The 17,447-nt window shown below is 48.7% G+C and overlaps 6 protein-coding genes across 6 annotated transcripts; 3 read left to right on the forward strand and 3 right to left on the reverse strand.

Moving 5' to 3' along the window:
* Window positions 1-34: 34 nt before the first annotated feature.
* On the reverse strand, window positions 35-2,515 carry N7515_005782 (Zn(II)2Cys6 transcription factor; the record flags this gene model as incomplete). Its single annotated transcript, XM_056666526.1, has 4 exons — window positions 35-79; window positions 146-1,040; window positions 1,105-1,539; window positions 1,596-2,515. 4 exons carry the CDS (start codon window positions 2,513-2,515, stop codon window positions 35-37), a joined length of 2,295 nt encoding a protein of 764 aa, XP_056520122.1.
* A 1,486-nt stretch (window positions 2,516-4,001) lies between these two features.
* On the reverse strand, window positions 4,002-4,626 carry N7515_005783 (Zn(II)2Cys6 transcription factor domain-containing protein; the record flags this gene model as incomplete). Its single annotated transcript, XM_056666527.1, has 2 exons — window positions 4,002-4,364; window positions 4,468-4,626. The coding sequence occupies 2 exons, from the start codon at window positions 4,624-4,626 to the stop codon at window positions 4,002-4,004; spliced, it is 522 nt and encodes a 173-aa protein (XP_056520123.1).
* Window positions 4,627-7,295: 2,669 nt separating this feature from the next.
* N7515_005784 (uncharacterized protein) lies at window positions 7,296-7,765 on the forward strand (the record flags this gene model as incomplete). Its single annotated transcript, XM_056666528.1, has 2 exons — window positions 7,296-7,409; window positions 7,565-7,765. 2 exons carry the CDS (start codon window positions 7,296-7,298, stop codon window positions 7,763-7,765), a joined length of 315 nt encoding a protein of 104 aa, XP_056520124.1.
* Window positions 7,766-11,102: 3,337 nt separating this feature from the next.
* N7515_005785 (uncharacterized protein) lies at window positions 11,103-11,484 on the forward strand (the record flags this gene model as incomplete). The annotated part of the gene is made up of 2 exons (XM_056666529.1): window positions 11,103-11,240; window positions 11,308-11,484. The coding sequence occupies 2 exons, from the start codon at window positions 11,103-11,105 to the stop codon at window positions 11,482-11,484; spliced, it is 315 nt and encodes a 104-aa protein (XP_056520125.1).
* A 759-nt stretch (window positions 11,485-12,243) lies between these two features.
* Window positions 12,244-12,645, forward strand: N7515_005786 (uncharacterized protein; the record flags this gene model as incomplete). Its single annotated transcript, XM_056666530.1, has 1 exon — window positions 12,244-12,645. One exon carries the CDS (start codon window positions 12,244-12,246, stop codon window positions 12,643-12,645), a length of 402 nt encoding a protein of 133 aa, XP_056520126.1.
* A 2,584-nt stretch (window positions 12,646-15,229) lies between these two features.
* N7515_005787 (fungal specific transcription factor domain-containing protein) lies at window positions 15,230-17,393 on the reverse strand (the record flags this gene model as incomplete). Its single annotated transcript, XM_056666531.1, has 3 exons — window positions 15,230-15,673; window positions 15,727-16,004; window positions 16,058-17,393. 3 exons carry the CDS (start codon window positions 17,391-17,393, stop codon window positions 15,230-15,232), a joined length of 2,058 nt encoding a protein of 685 aa, XP_056520127.1.
* Window positions 17,394-17,447: the final 54 nt, after the last annotated feature.

Consider the following 17,447-nt stretch of genomic DNA (forward strand, 5'->3'; position numbering starts at 1 on the left):
CATAGCAGAGTCCAGAGTACTTCCTTTGTTGCGCTTAGAAGTTAAGCATAGACGGATCATTAGGAAAATTTGAAAAGGCCTAGAGAAATCGTCAACACAGGCCGCCAATCAATCAGTAACATATCAAGAGAAGCCTAACACCTACCCATGAATCAAGCTGAGCCCACCACATCGACCCTTCAAGGCTCTCAAGAAACCCTGCATCATCCCCCGTATCGATCCCCACGCCCACGTCGGCTGGCTGCATGATGCCAATTGGGGGAAAATCAACCGTCTGAGCGTCAAGCAGGACCTCCCTGTCACCCGCATTCTGCGTACCTCTCAAGACATCAACAGCATCACTCCCAGCAGCAGAGTGAGCCCGAATCCCAACAGAAAACCCATCCGACCCAATCTGCCGATGAACCTCCTGCCTCAATTCCTCCAGAATAATCCCATACCGACGACTAGGACAGTTCTTCCGCGTAGCTTCAGCAAGATGTTGCTGACACGTCTCTGCCATAGAAAAGACCTGCCGCAACTTATCAAATTCGGGACTCCCGGTTGAGGAGACAGACGCCGAGCTGGATCCTTCTGATAACCTGCGATGCTGCTGGATAGTGTGTATGTAGATTACCAAAACAGCACAGAAGCACACATAGTGCGTGAACCAGAATGACTGGATCAAGACGCCCTGCCGCGCAAGGGCATCGGTTAACGTCATAATATCCTCAGCGGCCTGGGTGCATTTCTGTACATGCGCGCTGACTTCCGGATGTGGTGCTTTGGGTCTTCGGCTGAGGTCTGCGAAGTCATTTAGAAGAAATGAGCGGGTGGCGTGGATCATGGCGTGTGAGTAGGCGAGTTGGAGGACTTGGCTTTGGCGGCGGAGAGGTAGGATCAGGCTGGCTGGGTCGACGCTGTTGAATAGTGGCGGTACGGTTGCTTTCCATTTTTCCAGTTCCGAGGTTAAGCGGATGGCAGTTTCGAGGGGAGAGTCGCGGGAGATGGTGTTTATACTGTATAGCTGGCGGGATATATTGCTCAAGATGCGACCCAGCCTGGTTTGCATATTAGACGGCGGTACTAGAAGTAGGGGGTAACAGAAAGGAAGCAAAGACTCACCGGTGATGAAGAACGGAGGCTATCATCATGTTGTCCGTAGAACCTGTCCGTCGCATCGGATCGTGTTCTAGTAAATCCTCATCGCTCGTCTCACCAGGTAGTTCCTGGTCAATGTCTTCGTCGTGGAGGAGTTGGGGTCTTCCAAACATAATACTAAGATACTTGTCTAGAGTGTACACACTCCAGAAGATGCGTCTGCGAAACTCCAATTCCAGATACGAGCACCGAGTCTTCGCCAGCTTTGCCGGCAACTTTCTGTGCAACCCGAGTGCCGTCACAATCTGCACCGTCATGCCAAATGAGTACCAGCATTCATTGGCTCGTGACGACCCCAGCAGATATAAGCATTGCCCAAGCCGGACCTGGATAGTTTCCAGTCGTGGCGGCCCTGACTCGAGGGATGATATGTGTTTCGAAGCCGCATACCAGCGCTCACTGCAGTTTCTCAATCAGGCTGCTGTCTAGATCATATCAAAGGAGCGCTTGCTAACCTTTCACCGTGACCATCAGGGTTTACCCCTGGTCTCTGCTCCATGTACAGAGTACTCACAGCAAGAATCATCAAGACTATAGCAGTCCGAGCAACCATGTTACCCACAGGTGGATTTGCAAGGCTTATATTGTCTCGATAAACCTGCCTCGTCCACTCTTCGGCACTACCTCTATGCACAAACCGGTAAGTCACCACAGAGTAGTCGAAGTAGACATCAACCAGCTCCAAGGCCCTTTCCAATGGCGGGAGAGTGAATTCAACATTCTGGGAGCTAGAGTAAGGTTTATCTCCAAACATGGAGACCGCCGTATTTCGCGACGACTCATTATGAAGTTCATCCGGATAATGCGTGGTCTCATCCTGATGCAGACGACTCCAGACACGATTGATAAACGACACACCAGACGCAGGTCCAAGATAATGTCCCTCGAAGTCCGTAGACCCGGGCTCTGGTGAGTCGCGCACGGACACCGCGTGTTGTTGGGCCTGGTTTGAAAGGAGACGGTCTTTATTCACAGCCAAGCCTGCTGCATGACCCTGTGGTTGTCGGCAGGCGAACACGCACTCGCTTACAACTTCCACTCCACGATGACCATTTGGGGTCAATAGAGAACTCGGCGATGCAGGGAGAGGATCTGGTGGTAGTCCTCGAGAGTATGCTGCTGTGTATCTGCACGACAGCGATAGTCGCGTGCATCTCGCACATGACAGGGTACCAGTACAGCGGGTCTTCTTTAACTTGCATGAGTCGCAAGCCCTGGTGATTTTTTTACGAGGCGTAGCAATCTCGTTTAATAGGGCGTCGGATTGCTTCCTCTTGTGGTTAGGCGTGGCTGCTTGTGACGTTGTTTCATTTGGCTTGATTGCGGCACGTGTACCACGTGCAACCTCGTGCGCGGCAACACTAGTGGTTACCATGTCGAGATCGACAAGGCAAGGCCGAAGCAGAGGATAAATTTCCGATGAAGGAGATGACTTGGGATATTATGTACAATGTTGGAGATAAGTAGCCGGGAGAGTCCGGGGGGTGGGGAGAGCGCACAGGCTCTCGGCAAATCTCCGGTCGTGGCGGAGATACGGCGATACCTCCACCTCCCCCGGATTTGGGTAGTATTTTGGAGCAGTCCAATACAGAGTCAACGAAGATCCCGAAAATAGGGTTATAAAACATTAGCGAAGAAGATCATCGCGCTGACTCTGAGATTGAGCATTCAGAGGGTCAAGGGCCGTGGTAGGATATTGTAGGATATCCCACGCTGTGCTCATTTGCCCTACGATGATCTACGGTGCGAACAGAATGAAAGCCATAGAAAGTCACTCACGTCTTGAAACCGTAGACTTGAATACCCTATTAGCGCACAGGTAGAACTGCTCGAGCATCCATGAGGTCAATACATTATCACTAGCCCAGGTACTAGGCATTGGAAGAACGAATGCATGTTCAATGTGAGGTCGTACACATAACTCATAACTCTCCAACTGCGTGATTTCCTGTCGTACATGCAGTTGACCGGTGATGGGTGTCATGGAGCGGCGTGGGCCAGCATACAATGACCTATTGAATTCGGGGGGCATAGGCTGGAAGAAGATGCCTCAAGGGTAGAGACGAATCACACCGTCGGATTGTCACCAGGGCATGTTTTGAGCCCTTGAGATCAAGAAGGAGCTTAGAACAACTAGAATCAGGTATCTATATGCTATTTACCCAGGCGGCAGCAAACAATCGAGAAAATGTAGACGCAGTAGACGCAGTAAACGTAAACGCATGGCGATTCTGATCCACTTCAGAGCCTGATGCTCATTGAAACCAAGTAGATTTCTGGAAGGTCTACTCTGCGACACAAAAATCTATCAAGGCCTGCCGTAGATCTGCAACCCGAGCTGTGACCCTAAGCCGAGAGCCAAAGTCGTAGGGCACAATGATGGAATTGGATACGTCTGGATGTTGTCCGCCCTTGCCATGACACCCTCGGAAACTCCGCACGACCTTGCCATCTCTAAGGCTTTTTCTGGGAAGGGTAACGTAACAGATGCGGCGATAACCAGAGATAGAAAGGGGATATAATGCTAGGACACAGGTAAGAGAGTAGGTACAGTCTGAATTTCTTTGTGGATGTCGCCATACGTCTCATGGTATGGCAATAAACACAAAGACGAAGCTGGTCCCAACCGCTATGAAGAAAACACAATGGCTAATATGACTCCGAACAATATGCTCCATTCCGAGAGAAACACCAGACGGATATCGGCCGTAAAGGGAATGCTTTACTGCAACCAGTGTTGTCAAAACCTGGTGTCGGGAGGAATTGGCGGGGGTGGCGAACTCGGCGGAAACCGGGGTTTTAGCACAGGTAGGTATGCGAAGGGATTCGAAATATTGCCCGAGCATAGATTGGGTGTCATGTCAACGAGGTTGGGGGTTGAAGTAGTTGCCCATGTTGGTATTCCCATCGATGTCGAGGTTCACAGGTTGTGGGACTGCATTGCTAGAGCTAGGGAGACCAGTCCCGTCTTCCAGAATACGGGTGAGGAGATCACGGATTGCGCCTGGATCTGCTCCCGATCGAATCATGTTGACAATGGATTGCACAGTTGGTCCGTCGCGGTCTCGGATGAGTCCCAGGAGGTCGTCCACAAATGACCGGTAATGCTCCAATTGTTCTTTGGTCCTTTTTGCTGAGGTCTTTCGGCGTCTATCGGCGGCTTCATCAAAGATACACTCGCGAGCGTGTGTTGAACATTCGGTGCAATAAGGAGGGCCGGTACACTGACAACAGAGAAAACGCAAAGTCAGAGGAATTGAATTACAGATGCGGGAGGTAAGAAAGAAAATGTGAGTTCGAGAACTGCATTTCGTGGGGAGTGAATACCCTAGTTCGCCGTCTTTGACATTCCGTACAAGCTGTCGAAGCTCGTCTCGTGCGTTTCTCTTCTGGCGCAGCAGCGGGGCTCCTAGCTCCCTCGTCCCCTCCAAGCAGTCTGGTGCACGGCGCCAGAGGCCTATAGCCTCGATTTATCTGTTCATTCATGAAGTATGCCGAGAGGGTAGGAAACAATAGCAAATTCAAAAAGCAAACAGTCTGTCTGTTCGACCACCATCTGAAAGCATGGTAATGCAAGCGAATCACATGGGCGATGAACAGACCGTGGAGAGAATTATAGAGTGGAGAAAAGGATAGGAGGGGCCCTGGGGCTACGCTAGGCCTAAGTAAATTCTGCACTGTGTGTGTTGCCTGGATTAGAGGCCGTGAAGGCAGAGTGGGGGAAGGAAATGGAACTACAATCCCAGAAAAATCAAAGTGAGTAAATACCAGGAAACGAGAGAGAAAAACAAGAGAGGGAAATAAAAAAATAAAAAATAACAAGAGAAAGAAAAATAAAGGAAAATTCTAAAAGGGAAAAAGAAGCAGGGTTTAGAGCTCTGTGGCGGATGAGGCCAGTGGGCCATTGAATTTGACATTCCCAAATTAACCAAGTCGATTAGTCGAACCTTGGAAGGACCCGAGCCGTTGGGGCCTGGGCCGGGGCCGGAGTGGTTTGATTTCATATGGTGAGATCTATGCCCTATGGACTAGTATAAGATTCAAAAAGTGAGGCTCTATACTGTCTCTAATATGGTACTTAGATATGAACTAACTAGAAGTTTATTTCTATTAATACTTCCTACATATAGACAAAGAATGGGCACTATGTAACTATCTCTAAATCGAAGTAGTATGTACAATGCCACACCTTCATCTTTTGGAGTACCTACACAGTACATATGGATACGAACTTCCACTACCTCGTGTTCGCATAACTAGTTAAGATAAAGTCGTTACGTCAATATATTAGCGTGATTATTCTAGAAAACGGACAGATAACTACTAGTAATCGATCTTCGACATAATCTCCATATGTGAAATCGATCTCATTTTACTCTATCTTGTACCAGGTTGTGGACCGTGGTCTCCATTTATGCACGGCCGGGATTATTGGGGCGGAGTTAGTTTCCGGGCCGAATGATTGGCATAACGTTCCCAACCTAATGTGGAATTCGTGTGTCCATCAACTATATTTAATTGCAAATCGGCTTTTTGCTTCCATTTCTCACCCGCTGATTGGCTGTTGGCCCCCGTGCTTCTGCCCCTTCGAAACTATCTTCCGCATTTCCACCTCGCTTTTCTCTGTTAGTCTATGTCCGTCTCCTTCCAAATTTTGCGTACGTCTACGGCACTATGTCTATTTGTACTCTGTCAATTTTCATGATCTTCTGACCGTCCGTGGTTGCATTGTGCCGATTTGCTTTCTCCCTGCTTCCCTTAGAAGTTCGGTCCCTTTTTTGCTTCCACTTTCCCGCCCGCTTATTAGTAGTTAGTTGCTGGCCTAGCCTATTTAGAAATCGGGTCTTTACTTGGAGTTTATCTTTTCCCGTTGGGTCGCGAGCCCGAAAGTCAATCCCTGACACATTCTTGTTTGGTTCGTCTTGTCGATCAGGAGATCTCAACCTGCTAAGGCTCGGGGTCTTGGGACTGTTTTCCTCTTTGGGTCCGAGACCCCGAGATCTTCTGTTTTGCATAGTAGTCATGCTAAGTAAGCTATCCACAGTTATGCCAGAAAAATCATGAAAATACTCCAATATGCATAATCCGACGTCCTCACTCTTCCATATGAAATTCAACTCGACTAACTAGAATATCCAAGTAACGCCGACTTGCATACGAAGTACTTACGCACAGTGGACAGAACACCCCACGGGTCTCCACTAAGTGAAGTGTTGTCCCGGAGGGCACCCCACTTGTGGCTGTTTTATTGCCACGCAGGACAAAAAGAAAAGAAAACGGCGGCCCAAATCGTCGGTGGCAATTCGTCTGTGGTGTTATTGAGCCACACCCTACGAAATAGAAGTATGAAATGCGGGAACTACGGACAACTTTCGGTTGTAGTACTTTCGGGTCCGGCGCTTCCCAACTTCTTGTTAACATGATTCATGCTACTACGACACTACACAGTACATGACTGACCGGATTTACCGGTGTTAACTAGTGTCTCTAACAAACTAGATGATAATTTCTGAGCATTCAGGTACCTTTTATATGCTAACCCTATATAGAAGGTACATCAATCTGAGAAAAATCCGAGCAGACTTGAAGGGATAGGACAATGAAGTCCACGACATACAATCCCCATGTTAAGACGTTGCTCCCGCTTTTACGGAGGTAAATTAGTTAGTTAGCATAGTCTTAGTTAGTTAGTTAGTGCATATCGTTAACTAGTTATTCTTGTTTACCCTTTAGCCGGTTCGAGCGTTAGGAGAATCGGACATTGTTGAAACTTCCGTGGTCGCATTTTTGTAGCTTATCTATGGGAACGTCACATGAAAGGTACCTGAATAGCGTCGTACAACCGTACAGCACCATTAGCCCTTACGCTATGACTTCAATCCACTGTAGCTCTAGTCATGTACGGAGTACTACCTACTGTAGGTAGACTGCCAAGCTGACCGATCACGCTCTGCCGTATTAAGTGCACTCCTTCCACGTGGAGTTCCCGTGCTCCCGCTTGAAGTTTGTACGCAGGAAACGCCACGGGTGGACCGTGGGACCTTCACTACCCCTTAGTCACCTCTAGTCACCCCGTTTCATTGCATTCAAGTTGGCTCCATTTCCAACTCCAAGACAGATACGAACCACTAAACACATTACCAAAAGGAGGCAACATGATACCCCACTATCACAACAAATATCAAGACACGCTTCTGGTATGCTCGGACACCCATGGAACTGGCAGTTTACCCACTTTCATCCCGTCCACGAAGCGAGATACAGACGTTGTTATCCACTGCGGAGACCTCACCACCCAATCTCAACTCCATGAAAATCTCGCTTCAGGCCATCAATATTCACCGCACCTTTAAAGCTTATCATAGCGGGTTACCATGATTTCAGATTTAATATACCCGAGTTTCACAAGGTCGCAGAGGCCTAGTGGTTGAAGCGTGAGCTCGTTGAGCAAGCGTATGGATATGACGGGGAAGCTGGGAGATTATCTGAAGGCACCCGACAGGAATTACTTTTCCGCGGAGAACGCGTGCACTCTTCCTATTTCCAGAATAGCGCTTTGCTAATTGTCTATGCCAGTCCACACACGCCTTCACTTGGGGATGAGGGTTTTCAGTGCCCTCGATAACGGCCATGACTTTATGACTTGACAGTAGCAGTGGTACTAACTACTAACACCGCGGATGACAATGCTGTGACATATGTTTGGCCATTTCCGATTCCCCGGCAGGGTCAATATATGGTTGATTCTTTACGGCCTTCGGAAGCTAACTAGCCAACTATGGAGGAGCGTTTAAAACAATATCGATGTCGAACGGGATTCCGGAATCCAGGATGCCTACCTGGGTAATAATCAGCAAACTCTGCGATGAAATGGCTACCTAGTCGCCCTCACAATTGCACGGGTATTATAGCTGCGCGCTCGGTTAGTTTTCTGATCTTTTTCCACTTCACACTCGGAAACCTTGGAATGGCATCTAATGAGCTAAAAGCGGCAAGGGGTGAGCACTAAAAGGGAAGGTGAAGCTAGGCACATCGACGGATACACGTACGTGCGCCTTCCAATCAGGGTCGGAAGCTGATGATATCCACGACGAGGTATTCGAATCAATATCATGGGTAAAACGCCGGTACGGGTTTCAACTAACCCTTGGGGATTCCGCGACGACTGATGAACAGCGCTAGGCCGGAGTGAGATGAGAAATCATTAATCGAGCCTTCATGAATCATGACAGACAGGGTGGGTCTCTGGCCACCAATGTGCCTGCACTGCCAGTGCCTGGTGCTGGCGAAGAATGCATGCCATGTCACCATGGTCCATTTTGGGAACTCGTGAAGGAAACCACAATAGGAAACATACACTGCATCGGCTTCTATTTCATCATGCACGACATGGGTCATCCTAACAACACCTGCTGTCTAGTCTAATTTTTTGAGAGAAGTGAAAGTCTCGTTATTGAGGCGGCCTTGGGACGCGGGCTGTCACATTGACTTCCTCAGGAGAATACTTCCGCGCCATTCATAATCCGTCTCTCCGCCCCATGGAGCTCTTGGAGCTTCCAAGGGCGTCTTTGAGTTTCCTTACTTCGCTTGACTCACGGTCAGCTGGATGACCGAAGGATTGGGTGTACAGCGTACATACTGCAGCATGAAAATTGAAGAGACGTTGCAACCCTGCACCCCCACCCGCCCATGGGCTCTCCACCCAACATGCAGCCCTCTCGTTCACAATGCAGGTATTGAAGACTCCATTCGAGGCTTCGATTCGCGAATGGAAATACATGCGTCATATTTTTGGCACACATTCTACGGAGTACATATTTCTAACGACCCCTACGCCTCAATTGCACACCGTTCATGCGCCCGTCCATGCGGTCTTGGTTCCCGCCACACCACTAGATGGTTTGGACAGTGTCTAAGACATCCGCAAAGCATCCATTTAGGGTATAGCTTAGCGAGCTAAGTGTCAACCTACACCAGGACAGGACATGTATTACCTGCCGACTATGCGGGACGGCAAGGGCTTACGGTCGTTTCTTCACCCAGATAATAGATTGGTGAAATTGGCACATGTCATCCTGCACTATCCTTGCTGTCTTGCACAAAGAAGCGGGGCCTGCAGTGGATTCACAATTTTGTGGAAATAACAATGCGGCAAGACCACACACTAGGAAAAGCTTCCTCTGTTTCGTATCCACCTCATTGTCCCCCTCAACGCTTCCAGGCTTCCTTGGTAGGATGTCTGTCCTCGTAAGAAGCGGTCAAAATGCACTACACCCGAAGATCTTCGTGACTCTGCTTCGTCAAGTATGAGAGCTGGTTGGCTGATTGTCTGAGTACTATGGGATTCCCTTCCAGGGTTGTCTAGCATACTATCCTGCGAATCCCGTTCTCGCTAAGTGGACTCGCTTATCTGTGGCACGTCTACAGATATCGGATATCAGATATCAGATAGTTATCTGATATTCAGATACGTACCCAGCTTCGATATGCAGACTGAGCCTCCACCACTGTGCTCTAAGCGAGTGACAAGTCCTTCTCGCAACCCTGAGATTATACGATCACATTCCAAGGCTGCTTCACCTGATTCCCTGTAGTCTACCCAGACAAAGCCTATTCCAAATGACGGCACCTTCAATATAGAACACCGCAAGAAAGAGTACACTTCCCATCTCCCTATTCTCATTGGATCCAACCCAATAGACGCCTATCCGGTCATCACCAATTTCCCCAAACACCACGTGAAGCCTACATGTCGAGGCGAGGAACGCGGTCAAGACTCAACTGGTTAATAGTTATGATTCAACTTCCATATGAACCGCAAAGGAAAAGGAGTTGCTTTTTGAGGAACAGCATCACGTACATAGCATGATAGCAGCCAGTTCTAGCTTAGCATCTGCATGTCGCATGGAGGCCTAAGGCAGCCGGGTCAGAGCTCAGAACCCGGCACGGTTACCGCCGGACGTTAATGAATGCCATAACTAGTTACCATAATTAGTTAGTACCAATCTTCCTATGTAGAGGATTTCCTCTACCAGTTCTTGGCTTCCCCTTCCGTTTTAGTGCTCAGACCTTGCCGCTTTTTGCTTTGGGTGCGGAACGGCACTAGTATGTTCCGGAGAAGACAAGTGGAAGAAAACCTCCATATCAAGAATTCAAGATAGTCCTACACACAATGACACAAGACCAACTCATGCGCACCATATCCTCCAAGACACTAGATACATTAGACTTCAACATGTACCCTATCTGCGGACTTCCAGATTATTCCCATAACACTACGCTGGCGACTGGCATGAACGACTTTGCAATGGGTGCTACTGTGCTACAACTCAGACAAGAAGTCCACTAGGAATTATCGTCTGCCCAATGGACGGCTCAAATAATCCACTGCCGCCATCTGCAGAATGAGAGTGAAACCCCTCAGTATGTACAGTAGCCGAAGAAAACTGTGGAAGGCAGGTAAGACCGTAAGTCTTGGCTTCTCCGCGCCTTGAGGCGCGCAAAGCCAGATACTAGTCCTCAGCACCGCGTAGAGGTGCCTACCTGTCGCGGAGGTGCCCTGGTTTAACGAGCTTGACATCCTCGTCTTTTCTTTTGTACATAGGCTGAAGACCCTCGACCGGGGTTCTACTCCAAGATGTCCCCGGGATGAAATAACTTCACCTGAGAAGGAGCCAGTTGTCCGGTGTGGCTCTAGCCCAGGATATCATTCCCTGAAGTAGACACTAAAGGCACTTCGCCGGTATCGAGACCTCCGGAGTACTCATTGTCTCATCCGGCTTGGGGGTCTTTTGTGAGATTATTCCGGTCCATCTACTCCGCTTCCTGCTGCGGCCGGTGCGGATCCTGGCTATCAGTCTGTCCCTTGTCACGTATTCTTTCTTCTCTACTTCGCCTGCTGGTACTACCCCGTCTGGAGACTGTCCCATGAATCGAACCGCTCCGGCGCTACCTTCTTCATGATGCTGATCTACGAGCTTATCTACACCGGCATTGGCCAGTTCATCGCCGCTTACTCGCCCAATGCGACATTCGCTGCGCTCGTCAATCCCTTAATTATCAGCATCCCTGTCATCTTCTGCGGTATCTTCGTCCCCTACGTACTATCTTAATCCGTTCAACTATGTTGTTTCGGGTATGCTGACTTTCGGCATCTGGGGTGCTAAGGTCACTTGCAACGAGGAGGAATTTGCTTTCTTCGAGCCTGCTAACGGCACATGTGCTGAGTATCTGCCGGATTACATGGCTGGTGCTGATGCTAGCTCGTCGTGCAAGGTGTGTCAGTATCAGAGTGGAACTGATTTCTTGGATACTCTCAATATTCCGAACTACGCCGTTGGATAGAGGGATATATGTAGGGATATTGGTATCTCAGTCATCTTTGCTATCAGTGGCTATGCCTTGGTCTTTGGTCTGATGAAGATGAGGACCAAGGCTTCGAAGAAGGCGGAATAAATCCACTCCTCGTTGGTTATGCCTTCGATGCCTTGAGACCGTCTATTTTTCAACTGTCTAGGTTGTTGACTGAGAAACCTCATTTTCTGGTCTCTCTTTTATAACTTCTTTCGCTTATACTCTTTTTTCTTTCATCTTCGTGCAGATATTGCCCACCACTTTCACAGCCCTTTTCATCTCCGGGCTCACTTCCCAACCTGCATTCATGGAGTCATTCCATCAACATGCATATCTTCATTGTCCCGTTCATCGTGGAGTCCTTTTTCATTTTCGAGTGCATGTCTGTTGCTAGCACATAGATTTTAGATCATAGACCTTACAATAGATTGTACATCAGAAGTAACAAAGCACTGGAAGCAATTTGAAAGAAGACTCTATAGGTATCCATTGAATGGATACAAAACAAAGCTCATCTCAAAGACAGTCGAAGAAAAGACTACCTAAGTATCGGTATAAACAGTCATTGTCGCAATGAAAACGCATAGAGAACATTGACTAGGCATTGTCCTATGTCCATTTAGTTTCTCCCAGGTACATACAACCAACGTATAAGAGGCCCCCGTATCCCCGAGTCCAAGTCTCCATCATCACAACCACAAAACAATTCTACAACGTATAATCCAAAACCAACAACTACCAAACATCAACATGTCAAGCCCCCCACCCTCCCACCTGATGGCCACCGAGACAGCAGGCCGCAGCCTCGAATCCGATTTCTGTCCCTGGAGGTCCAGTTCCGGCATCCTCCGTGAGGTAGCAGACTTGGACGCTACGTGGCTGACCGTAGAGCTGGAGGAGGGTATGATTTCCCTCGATGACGAGAGCCTGTTGCGGTTCGTGCTTACACAGATCCGGTCGGCGAACGCCGTTGTCGATATTTGCGCGCAGCATTATATTAGACCTATGTGTCTGTCGATTCCTTCTAGGTTGATTTCAGATTCTTATGCGGTGATCCAGGCTGAGGCCTCTCGGCTGGTGATGTGGCGGATTAAGCAGGTTATGACTGGGAAGGCGTGGCTTGATCGACGTGTTCTTTTTGGTCCTCGTTAGATGGTTGAAATAGTGAGTTCCATAGAGTGGGGATGGGGACCGCCTGGTGAGTTCCAAGTGAATATGATAGTGCTTTTTGTCGACGGTTTCCTCAGAGTAGCTTAGCTGTTCCAAGGTTAGAAATGTATGATATCGGCTCTCTTGGGCGGAAGATATAAATTTCCATGTATAGTGAAACCAATGGATCTACCTGTCGACAAGGCCAGGCCTACACGTAGTATTCCCCAGCTTCTTACTTCGGCCGGTGCAGTCTGCAGGTGGCCCAGTCAAGTCAACACAATGTCGAGTCCCAAGTCGGATCCTTCTCATCTTTCGACTTCAATCTCATCTTCCTGTTCGGGTCTTTGTGACGGGAGCGGAGGAGCTAATGCACCTGATATTCGTCTCACATGGTGGATAATAAGGTGTCCGAGTGTACTTCGTAAGAAAGATACCTACCAACAGAAGAAATATTCTGTCCAGTTGACAGGATCCACTTGAAGGTGCCAAGTTCCAGTCACGTGTTTCGCGAGGTTTCCGTCAACTGGCGAGTCTCCAGCCAACTGGCAAGGCTTTTCATACGAATTACCCCGATAATCCCACAGCGCCAGCATGTATCTGCTGACAATTCCTAACCTAACAAGGACCTTCGCCCCTCGTCATCTGCATGAATGTCAGACTTATTCCCCAACAGATCCACGGGTCCGTACAGCACATAATGCTGTACGACGAATAGCCCGTCAAAGGCCAAGCTGGCGCAGGCTAGGCCCAGCTTCCCTGGATTTTCGGTTATGACTCTGGCTGCGCCATTCCTGGATATATTACCAGAATCAATTGAATCGAGCAAAAGTTGTGTCAGACTGAAAATTCTGCCAGTTGTGTCTAACAGCACTTGGATGATGGAAAAGCCAAATGTTGAGCGCTGATGAATATGCGATAGTGCTTGAGGAACGTATTTCACGATTGTCAGAAGGACTTTCAATAAAGACAGGATCGTAATCTGTGAGTAGAAAAGGTCAACTTCTAATTTCATCGCTCTTCGATACCAAGGTGCTGCATCGTATAACGTATAACAAGGATAAGTCAGGGCCCAGAAGGTATGAAGTGATTAGAAGAGAGACATCACACGTACAACATCTAAATATTGCCAGCGAGGATGTCCTTCGCCGCTGCTATCCCCTAAAGTCGCGGCGGCGATACTAATTATCACCACTAGACCAACTCCCGCTAACAGCCAGCGTACTGTCCAATTAGGTTTCGCGTTGTTAAGATCTAGACCTGTTGCATTCTGATAATTGTGCCACCTCCAGAGACGAGGTTTGAATTGGCTGAGGGTCAAGAGGGACAGCAATAACGCATGACATGCGAATGCGAGATCGATCCATCGTACCGTTGGATCTGGGTGAGAGGGATGCCGCGTGGCATATTGGGCTTGTACGGTTGGCGAGAGAAGGAGTACAGATATGCTGACGGTCTTGGACAAAGAAATGAGTAAGTGCTTGACTTGCGTCGTTTGCTGTTGCGATTGAGATCCGACAGTACTCACATAGCAGATAAACCCGCAGACATTCAGTAGTAGATAGTCAATCAACAGCCCCTTTGTTGATTGATGGCGCCAATTCAATAGCAGCTGGGCGTAGAAAGAGGCAGACCATGCAAGGAAATAGAGCCAGCCACAGATACTTGCACCCAGGAGAGAAATGTCAGAATTTTCGACGTTGGCGTAAGTCATCTACCTTAAGTCAAGTTCTGACAGAACTTACCTTGACAGAACATTTGACATGGAGCTCATAATGTGGACCCAAAACTATTGCTTTCGTGAAGTAAATATCAAATATGCAATTGGGTATCAGAGTGAGTTAAGCGGAACAGTATCTGAAGAGAACAATACTAATTATGCGTCACTGCTCTTTTCAAGATGAGACCGCGGAGTAAAAGCGGAGTAGCGGACTAGGTACGCGGAGCTCGGATCTGAAAGTGGAGGAGTGAAGGACTTGCATTCCGGTCTAAGTCTTGGAAGGACTTCATAATTTGCATATTCAATGACTTAGGGTTATTGTTCGGACATGTGACTTGCAGTTGGATAGACTTCGAAGCTCAAATCTGGCTCCGACGGGACCTGGTCACCTGTCCGACGTCACGATATCGCTAGCCCTAGGTTTTACTGGTAGAAACCCCATCGGGCTATTCATCCTCTACCGCACAGACCTTAACGAAGGACCATGCCGCCACATTCCTGCCATTCCAGTTTTTGACATCCAGTCTAACACTGTCCGGCTCAGTATCGTCGACGGTATAGACTTTGACGAAGTTGGCTGTTGGACCATGCCGCAGCGTTCGAGTTGTCAACTTTGCCTTCGTGTGCGCTGGTGTCTGTAAGATTTTGAAAGAGCTATTCCGGTTTCTATCTGGAGAGTGTTCAAAGGCTTATCAATTGGAGCACAATTAGATAGCAAACCTCGCGCGAGGAGAAAGAATGAGTATGGTAAATTTGTGCATTATCTGTCATAGGTGGGTTGTGAAGGTGCCCGGGCTAGCTGTTCATGCAAAGGTAGCAAGCAGATGACGGCGGATCTAGGTAGAGTTATATATCCTCAGCCCACTCCTACATGCCTGTCCACGCAGTATTATTCAACCACCGAGAAAGATCAAAGCTGTCTAATGTATTGCGATCGAGGAAGTCACAGTTTGCAAATCCGGTGATATCAGGTCCTGTTTGCATGAATTGCGAAGGCGAAAAGGGCGTTTCAGGATCATCGCAAGACATCGACGCAGGGAGGGTCATATCTGGCGTCATGCCAGACAAGAAAGGTGGCTCGTCGAGCATACGATCCACGGTGTGAGATATTGATTGTGCGGCTTGCAAACATGTTTTTTTTATTGTCTCACCCACATCGCCGATACTCTCAAGATACGAAGTGAATACCATAAGGCTTCGGATCACCGCAGAACGACTCAGGCTGTGTGGCAATGGCTGAGTCCGAGTTCTAGCCCCGTTTTGCACGGCTGCCACCAATGTGGCGGCGCTGGGAAGACCGTAATTGACGACCTATGGGTTGTCAAAATCACATTGGAACAAACTTACACTATAGAACCACTCACGATGTTAGGGAAGTCGTGCCTCAGAAGCATTGCTTTATCGCGCGATTTACCCAGCTGTACAACGACTGCGACGATCTCTGCTGAAACAGTAAGTAATTCTGGAGAAGGACTTCGTGTGCTCCTCTCAAGGAGGCGATATATCTGAAACTCGTTCTGTAGATGTGACAGATACACAATAGTGAGCATCAGGCAGACGGTAGCCTCCAGATCTGATGTCCAGCACTCATGTGTGTACTTGAGGTGCTCCGGCAATGACTTCCATGATTGCTGACATCTCTCTGACAGATCCCTGTTGCTTTGGTCAGCTCAGAAACTCATTCAGAACCTATACCATCCCAGGATACTTGCATCAGCTTGGCTTTGTTCTCAGCCGTGAATTGACGAAATGGAAACTCTAGAATCTCTTCTCGGAAAACGCCGAGGACGTAACGTATCCTCGCCCAAGTTGAACTAGCGAAGCGAGCTGTAGAACTCCATCCCTCCGAGTCCAGTTGAAATCCTGCCTGCTCTGCTTTGATTGAACCTGCTAGAAGCTCATCATCGAGGAGGTCTAGCGGCATTTTACAATCAGAGAAGCGCCTCAGTATTCTCGGAGGTCTTTCAAAGAATGTGCAAACTAACTTATCAACATGATAGGCCGCGGCAAATGTTCTACGTCGACACTCGGAGAGAAAGAACGGTATCTTGCCAGCGTGGCTGGACTCCCGATGAATGCCAAGAGCATACACATCGGTTGCCAGGTCACCTAGCCGACGCCATACATTGGGACCTGTCGTGTGAAGATATTTTGTTAGTAATGCATGGCGCATAAATCTTTGAGCGCACACAATATTCTTCCGCGACTCACTTGCATCTCCTTGTATTGACATCGTCAGCAAGAGATTTTCATATGCCAACCATACCATCGGGTCATTAACCCGCGGGGCGATTTCACGAGCAATCTGTAGGCAGCATGTGCTGCACCGGAACATGGTATGTATGGATGCATCCTCTGGATCATGTCTACTATGGCCAAGTAGACACGACCGCGCTGCGAGCGCAAATATTAGGCCGACGGCCTCGAGCCGAAGATCCTGACCAGTATACGATGCACAAAAATTTGGCGACGTGCAGGTCGAATCGAATTCCATAGTGGCCGATGTTGATTGGACAATGCTTTCCGCGATCTCCAGAATCCTGTCTTCAGATTCGACCATGCCGGATGGTGACGGCGGTATGGCGACTCCGCGCGTACGAAGTGCTGAAAAAGCTGGCAACAAAAGTGCTCCAGGTACCAGGATCGCATGGCTATGAGCATAGTACTCGTTGAGCAGTTTCTCTACCATGTCGAGATGCTGAAGTTGAACCAGCATCTCTACTGTAACGGCAACATGCTCGGCATGAATAGCTGCTGGGCTTGCTCCTAGTCCGGGCAGCCGAAATCCTGGATCATGGGCATCAGAGGTTACCGATGGCCACGGAAATGAGGTTCGGTGTTGGGTATATCGATTGTTGAAGGGAGGAGGGCAGTTTTCTGTGGTCTCGGTAGCAATTTGGCCGAGATCCACAAGGCCTACCTGCGCTTCGGGCACGGCACCCAACGCGTGTGGCTTTGTCAATGGAGCTGGATGATAGAAACAGGTCGATGCCAACCCTCGAATCTGACATCGGTTGCAAACAGGCCGCATGTGGTCACAGCGATTCTTCCTTCGCCGGCAATTTTCGCACGAGGCGAGTCTGCC

The sequence above is a fragment of the Penicillium bovifimosum genome, assembly GCF_028826915.1.
Source record: "Penicillium bovifimosum strain IBT 22155 chromosome Unknown utg000005l_segment0_segment0, whole genome shotgun sequence".
Lineage (NCBI taxonomy): Eukaryota > Fungi > Ascomycota > Eurotiomycetes > Eurotiales > Aspergillaceae > Penicillium > Penicillium bovifimosum.